At 41.1% G+C, this 8762-nt stretch overlaps 1 protein-coding gene across 6 annotated transcripts in view; it reads left to right on the top strand.

The window, feature by feature from the left end:
• szt2 (SZT2 subunit of KICSTOR complex) overlaps positions 1 to 8762 on the top strand; it is a 120795-nt gene that overhangs the window by 66887 nt on the left and 45146 nt on the right. For all 6 annotated transcript variants that reach the window (XM_032525775.1, XM_032525780.1, XM_032525776.1 and 3 more), the window contains one exon: positions 6495 to 6668. In XM_032525775.1, the coding sequence (XP_032381666.1) occupies positions 6495 to 6668 (174 nt within the window). The remainder of the gene's footprint in view (positions 1 to 6494; positions 6669 to 8762) is intronic.

Genomic DNA, 8762 nt, shown 5'->3' on the forward strand with positions numbered 1-8762 from the left:
ACACATTTACACTGTTTTTGTTTCTTTTGTTCCCTTTCTTCCTCTTCTTTCTATACCCTCTGTCTATAGCAGATTAAATAACATATCCATACTGGACTTAGTATATAGATATATTAGGGTATAGATATTAGTATATCGATATATTAGTATATAGATGTCAGTCAGCTATGTACCACATGATCACTTTTGAGTTTAAATTTGCAACCTGTAGACCTTAGTAGATTAGGATTGCAGTTTTCTTGGACCGGTACCAAATGTGGATGCTCACTGCATGAAAGTGTGTAGTAAGCATGTGTGTTGTAACAGCCACCAGCTCAGCTAACAACTTTAAATACAGTTCTGTTACCAACTGCAGTGTACTAAGAGCTCTCTGGGGATTCTCACTGTTAGCCTCTCTTAAAAATGACCTCTCTGCGGCGGTCGAATCCTAAACATCGCAGCTTGCGAGACTGTGTTCCTTGCTCCTGCACTCTCTCAACTTGCTGTCTAAGTACTTTTTAATTGCTGTGCGGAGAAGCTCTGACTCCATCTCATTAATTTTCGCAGCTGCGAAACAAAGCGCTTTAAGTTATATGATGCTACCTGATCCCTGCCCAGTGTGTGAAATAACTCAGATACTCACCTGTTTCTGCAGCTACAGTAATTAATGAGGTGTTTGCTAATGACTCTTAGTTGCACTGTCTGCCGAATCCCAATGGACCTAATTTTTTAAAGACCAATGTATTTGCAAACCATGACAGCGAAATGACAAGAGACATTTATTATATAATGACCATGTGTTTGTGTGTAGAATAAAATGCCAATGATATGGAACCACAACCACGTACAGTTACTAAGTATCTAAGCTGACTGATGTTGACCTTTGCAGCAAGTTTTACCATTATAAGTTCAATGTGCTGTAGCAAACTAGCTAATTAGCGATGTAACCTGAAAACTAGGGCTGCACGGTATAAGGATAATATCTAATTGTGGTTATTTTGACTCTATTTGCATTATAATTCACAATATTGGAGGGACTGATCAATTTTGTATCATTATTCTTATTTTCATTGAAAATTATTAGAATTGACGTGATTAAAATGTGATTTTTACAAGGCTCTGTACCAAAAGAAGATTTTTTTTTTCTTTAATCTGTAGGATTGAATTTGAAGGCCGGGACGTCAATTAAATTAAATTAAAACTACATTGTGTAAGAATTTCTCCCATCTAGTGGTGAAATTGTATATTACAACCAACTGAATATTACTTTCTACCCTCTCCCATTCCAAGCTTGTTTTTATCTCCTACGGTGGTCGAACGCAAAATTAGCGTCTGTGAGGGTTCCTTCCAGTGTAATAATAGTTTTATGTTATTTTGGTAACATTTCATTGTTAACATCAGCTGTCAGGTTCCAAAACATATGCAAGCTAATGTTAGTAAAGTATCAATGCTATCATTATTTTGTATCTTGTACGAGATTAATAGTGTAAGGCAATGTTTTCAGTGTAGGAGTGAAGCAACAGAGGTTTGTGTTTTTAATATATTTCTCTGAGCAGTATGAACAATGTCAATCAAACCAAAATTAGCTCTTAGAATCTCCATTATTTACATGCAGCTGTTCAAGCTGTAGCTGGTCTGTGTTGCTCCATGACGTGCAAGGTAGACAAACCTTTTTCGTCATTTACAAGAGGAAAAGTATCCTAGATGTCGTTCAAGCATTATGTACAACCATGCTATAGTTAGCCAAGCAAGTAGCAACTATAAAACTTCTAATTTACACAAATAGGCAGAATTACCTTTAGAGAAGAAAGCAGACTACTTCGGCATCCCTTTTAAAATCCTTGCTCCATATAAGGTTTTTTTCACCATGGAAGAGCTACTCCAATATTAATTTTGTCGCATTGTCATTTTAATTCTCTCTTTAATTTCCTTGGCGACTTTGTTACATGTCCTAGAGAACAGGTGTGACGCTCCGGCTGCAAACGGCTTTCAAATCTGCCGGCAGTCGCTAAGTAATCTCCGCCCCCCCCCGGCATTTGTCACGCTGCCACTGAGTGTAAAAGAGCGAAACATGGAGATATGTCCCTCTTTGGCTAATGTATTTTAAAGATAGAGCGAGTTGCTTGTATGTATGAATGATTCTGAATGGCAGATTCTACACGAACAAGAATACTTTGATTAGTTGGTGGAAGTAATTACTCATGAATTAGCACATATTTCTGAAAGAACAAAGTTTTTTTTTGCTAAGAATCAACTCAAAAACATACACAATGGAGCTTTAATTTGGAATGTTTTGACATATTGCCTTTAACGAATATTACGCCCCCCTGTGATTTGGATATTGCACTAGCCCATATTGCGATTTTGACAACATTGCAATTAATTGTACTGACGTTTGTTTGGTAGCTTGAACCAGCAGGTCAAGGGGTTGAACAGGACGTGCCCATGCTCGTAGCTAATGTTGCTAATGTGGGTTGTTGCTTAGGTCTATTTCTTATGTCGTGTTGTATCTTATGCTGTTGGTCATTGGCAGTCCAGCTTATAACAGAACAGCGACGTTACTTCTTATGTAAATGCCACTGGAAATTAAATGAACACACTGCTGTAACCACTGCTTCGGCCCATTCTGGCTGTGATTGTTTGCTGTGAGTGATTGCTTTGTAGCACTGCTCCTCATTCAATGCAAAAAGGCACTCCAAATGTCAGCGGAATTTATATTGAGGCTTCAGCAGTCTGAGATAACTACTAGGGCTGAACAATATGAGGTAAATATCTAATTGCCATTATTTAGAATGACATTCCAATTAAGATATGATTCATTGGAAAATATTACATTGAAAACGATTATAGTGTTGTTTTTGCGAGGATCTGTACCAAACAAAGATTTTTTTCTTTAGTCTATAGAAAAGGATTTTGCAAGGACTTCTATGCAGCACCGTAATACTTCATTCAGAATGGTTTGACACACATTTTGTCTTTAACAAATATTGCACCCCCTAGCAATTTGGATATTGCACTAGTCCATATTGTGAATTCTATATAATTGCGTTTAATTCTGCAGCCCCAATAACCACACTAAGTGAGTATCTTCCAATGTTACAGCGTTGCAGCGGTAGCTTAGCCCATGGGTCTTTGCTTGGGAACAGGAAGTGTCATGTCCAAGTACGAACTGTGGCAGCTGGAGAGGTGCAAGTTCACCTCCTGGGCACTGCTAAGCACTGTTGATGTGCCCATGAGCAATGCAACAAACACCCAACTGCTCAGTGTGCCTTTAATGTACATGTGAGCTCCTACAAAGAAGCTCTTTTCATGGCCTAGACAAATTATTACACCACCCTCATCAGCAACCAACAAAACCACCCCAGATTGCTGTTTTTCACTGTTAACCGGCTGCTACGCCCCATTGACACCCGCCAAACTCTGGATGAACCTGACTGTTGCACCACGTTCCTGGATTTTGTTTCAGGCCAAAGTGGCTTGTCCATCAGCAACTCTCGGAGTGTGCCCCATCCCCTTTGAAATTCAATCTGCCACTGGACATTGCTTCCTCCCTGGCTCATTTGCCTTAGCGCTGCCTCTCCTCTTTTACGCCTGTGGACAACCTAGTGACCGAGCTGGTCACAAAAGCACAGGCTTCCACCTGCTCCTTGGATCCAATGCCGACAGCCCTGGTCAAAGCATGTCTGCCTGTCCTGTGTCCCATCGTGGTTGATGTCATCAACTGCTCCTTTGAATCTGGCGTAGTATCCACCTACTTTAAAACTGCCTCAGTCACCCCTATCCTCATGAAGCCAATTGCGGATCTGGAGGACGCAAACAACTACCAACCGATCTCCAACCTTCTATTCCTAAGTAAAATCCTGGTAAAAGCAGTTGCAGCCCAAGTCCATCAGCATATGTCCAACCATAAGCTCTATGAACCCTTTAAGTTAGGACCAACCTACTCAAACTGAACAGCAATAAAACAGAGCTCTTGGTTGTGGCCCCCAAGGCACTGCTCCAGAAGGTTGGAGATGTTGACGGTAGCGCCATCTGCCCATCCTCTGAGGTCCACAAACTTGGTGTAATCCTAGACTCCGCCCACTCTTTCCATACTCTCATCAAATCTATCACCAAATCCACCTTTTTTCATCTTAAAAACGTTTTCAGACTCCAGCCATCTGTCTCTGACTCTGTGGCAGAAACCCCATACATGCTTAGATTACCTCCCATATGGACAACTGTAATGTCTGTCTCCCCCAGCAAAACCCTAGACAAGCTCCTGTATGTCCACAACTTAGCTGCCAGGACCCTCACCCACACCAGGACGTGGCAGCCCATCAATTCAAACTTTATCCAACCTACTCTGACTCCCAATTAAGTCCTGCATCAAATACAAAATCCTCCTTCTCACCTACAAATCCCTCCATGCCCTGGCCCTACTGTACCTCTCCAACCTCCTCCATCCATACACCCTACCTCAAAACCTGTGATCCTCAGACGCTGGCCTGCTCCACACACCAGACTTTGTGGAGACCTTTGGAGACAGAGCCTTTAGTGTTGCAGCCCCATCCCTCTGGAACATCCCTCCCTGCAGATATTAAAATCGCTACAACCCTGGACTTTTCTTTTTAAAACTTCACCTGTTTACCACAGCCTACAACCTCCATTAGTATAGCTACTGTAATTCTGTAAAGTGTTCTTTGGTTTCAATTCAATTTTATTTATAGTATCAATTCATAACAAGAGTTATCTCAAGACACTTTACAGATAGAGTAGGTCTAGACCACACTCCAGAATTTACAAGGACCCAACAGTTCTAGTAGTTTCTTCCAGAGCAAGCAACAGGGCCACAGTGGTGAGGAAAAACTTCCTTTTAGCCAGAAACCTCGGACAGACCCAGGCTCTTGGTAGGCGGTGTCTGCTGGCCGGTTGGGGTTAGAATGAAGAGTGGAAATAACAAAAATAGAAAAAAAATAATAGTTTGTAGCAGTTTCATGAAAGAAAGGCGCTATAAAAATTATAAGTTATATACATTAATATTTAAAGGGCATCCCCCTCACTCTGACATCTTTCTATTAGTGCATGTATAGGCCCTGTATGTGGAATGTAATATATCAACAGAGTGTAAACATCTCTTCTTCTTTAGTACAAGATTCCCCTTTTGGGTTTCCTTACTTGTCTCTAGTAGGTTTGTTGCAGGAACATGTTAGCTTTGAAACTGGTGAATGGATAGATCTTCTGTTCTGCCCGGTTGTGTGTTTGTGAATTTGTAGCTTTTCTGCAGTAACATCCATATTTGAAGCATTGTCTGCTGTCATGGCTACAGCTTTGTGTTCTATCCTGTTCCTCCACTAGTCCATCACAGTTGATTGTTGTTGCACAATGTGTCTAAAGCTATCTGTCATCTGGAAAAGTTAAAAAAAAAAAAAAAAGTCTCTAAGCAAAAACAGCATATTCCCCACTGGAAACTTGAATTATGTTTACCTATTCTGGTACAACCTCAAAATACAATTATGAACCTGAAAATGAGCAGAATATTGGCGCTTTAAATGCTTTAAGTGATTATTTATTAAATTAGAAGCTCAACACAGTCCCCAGTAACAGAGAGCCAAATAGGGTTGTGGTGGGGGGCATTAAATGAGACTCAGTGGTGAAAAACCGAAGCAGAGGGACAAACACAGAACTTTATTGGTTATCAGGCAAAAAACACACTGATACAGATAAACCGCAAACTGCCCAAAAAAAATGGCCCATTAACAGGCCAGGGCCGATAATTGGCCTATCCCTAAATAACACCCAGCAGCATGTCAAAGCTAACACATCCAGTGTTATAGGGCAACTAGACCCTATGGTAAAGCATGTGCACAGTTAAAATGTGATAAGCAACTGATGCATCAAAGGATAAAAAATGGATAGAAAGAATCACTATTTCTACTGTGCTCATATTAAATCTATTCTTCTGTAACAAAACTAAAGGATAAGGTGACAGACATTAGCCTGGAAATCCAGACCCAAATCCGAAAGATTAAGGGCCTGGCAGCGAGTAATGCAAGTGAACCAAGCGTGCATTTGAAAATCTCACTGCACGCAACTGGATAACACTACGACCAATCACAACAGTACATGGGGTGATGTATCCAGAGGCCCATACGCTTAGCTACCAGCGGAGCTAACTGGTAGATTAAACTGTCATTTTTTTAGCCCGCCTCTGGCCCGCCTATGTGATTGATGCAGATCGGCTACACAAGGGCATATTTAATGAGCAGCATAACTCGATGCCAGAGTGACTCGTTGAGCAAAGAACTCTGGATTTCCAGAGTACACAAACATGGCAATTCAAACCAAATATAATTTTTTCGAGTAATAAAAATGGATATTTGACTAAAAACCCAGAGGCTGACGTGAAAAGTGCTTCACTGTCAAGGCTCCTTGGATCATTTTGAACAAAAGCAAATGATTTGTGACTCGGCAGGTAGACGTTGGAACCTAATGGAGACTAGATTTCATTTGAACATGTCCTCTTGCTCTTTCAGGCATCGCCTGCATCGCCCTCTCATTTGTGGACGCCCATGGTCGTCCCCTTCAGGTTCCCGTTCCGGGCAGTGCTGCACTGCAGAGACCTGACAACTGCTCCACGCCTCTTCATCCAGACCATTTTGATGAGCTGACCGCTGTGGGTAAAGTGGACTCAATCAACATCAGCTCAGGTACCGGTAACCTAATTTGGGTTGTGATATGCTTGATGCTAGATGTTGGGCCAGATTAAGGGCCCTATCTTGCACCCGGCGCGGTGCGGAGCAAAGACCCCGCAAGTGTCTTCGCTAGTTTAAGACCTACACAGTTGTCAATTTCCCATCCAAGGCCCGCGTCGTTTCAATAGCTAATGCACCTGCACCCGTGGGCGGGCTGGTCTCACAGGGAGGTGTGTTCAGGTGTATTCCTTTGCAGCCAGCAGGTTGGCTGATGCAGAGTGGAGAGGGCGGGCTGGGGTGTAGGGTTTGACCACGTCCTGGATGTATAAGCTGGGCCTGATCCGTTCATGGCCCTGTATAAAGCTAATTACACTGGTCAAGTTGGTGAACATGAACAGTTTACTGATGACATGAGGGTCATGAATTAATAGGCGTCTTGACGTAGTAATGCCCTTGAATGTAAGAAAATGCAAGATGAAGCAAAAATGAAGGTCCGTTTTCACGCATGAATGCAATTACCATCCCTAATAGTAAGGTATGGTACTAGAAAAGTAAACCTATTGAACCAATGCAGGGTAATGATCAGAATCAGCATTATTGGCCAAGTATGTGTACCGGTGCAAGGAATTTCACTCTGGTTTTCAGTTGCTCTGAGAATGTGGTTAGACTGTACACATGTTGTTTATACCTGGCTGTGATTAGATCCCATTTTGATTCAGGCTGCCTTTACATGTGCTCTGGGTGGTCTGATTGATTCTTAAGTGCTGTCTACATTTACACCTGAATGAAAGGCACCGATCCAAAATAAGATATCCAGAAACTGATCTCATGCTAATACTGCGTGGTGTCATATTTTCTCAGACTCTACGTGTCAAATCAGTGCAGTTTCCCTTTCAGAATTAGAATTTGATTTTTTTTTTTTTTTTTTTACAAGGTTACAGTAAGTAGGCCCCAACTCCTGGGAGCCATTTTATTGTATAAACTGCACTAATTTGGAAGTGGATTAATTACAGTCATAAATGTCAAGCGGCGTTATGGGTAACAGTCCGCCTATTAAATCTAAATAAATCTAAATATTAAAAGCCCCTAAAATTGAACGAGTAAATCTTCCTGGCAAATGAATACAACTGTGTAATATGAAGAGATTGTTGTTCCTGGAGGCTAGATTTGTCAATGTGACACTGCATCAAAGGACCATAAATCAACATTAAATCATGGTTCTGAGGGCTCATTAATATAATTGTCTTAATAAAGTGTTAGCCATACTGTGTTGTCGGTGTTGCAACAGGAGATAAGTGATAAATAAGACCCCAGCTGTTTGGATCGGGGCATTGCAAATATTGCTATCTTCAAATGTTGGGTTTAATTAGTTTAAACTTTACTGTTCAGTGACAGTCATGATGCATGTCCCTATATTTGTTATTTTATACTGTTTAATGTTAATGAAAGGTTACCCAAACTTTTATAAGTTTGCATGATGTGAAATTTTGATGCAAGCATAACAAGGAAGCAGCAGAAGACAGAAGTGGCCATGGCAGTTCTTCATAATGTCTAGTTTCTCAGTTATTTCCATATTGGGAACATGAGTATTGTCTTTCATTACCCCTCTAAAGATGACCAGTATGATATTTGTATACGACTGTACGAATTAAGCGTGCGAGGTCTGTGTGAGTGCCTGACACAGGGTGAGATGTGGATAATCTTTGGCTTGTGTTTTAAGTATTAATACATCATAGTCAGAATAATCGTGAGCCTTCAGATAGAAATGACAACATGGTAGAGATGATTAATAACTTCAAGTCAGTATTGCTGACCTACTGTAAAATTTGGACCACATTTCCCATAAATGCTGCTGCTTACTTGTTAAAATTGAATGTTGATTCCTGCCTCTCCCCCCCAAGAACACTAACCCTAACCTCATATGTACTCATTAGGGCTGCACATATAGTCATCATGTCGATGTCAACTGGCCCAATAAACACATCGTGAAAAACTGCCACATATTTTGTGTTAGTTGATAAGAAATATATGCAGAAAACTGCAGTTGAAATGAGGGGGTGGTTGTGGGGGCACCGGTAACGCAAACGGAGGTGTGACGTTACTAAGGGC

Source organism: Etheostoma spectabile, chromosome 9 (assembly GCF_008692095.1).
Source record: "Etheostoma spectabile isolate EspeVRDwgs_2016 chromosome 9, UIUC_Espe_1.0, whole genome shotgun sequence".
Classification (NCBI taxonomy): Eukaryota; Metazoa; Chordata; class Actinopteri; order Perciformes; family Percidae; genus Etheostoma; species Etheostoma spectabile.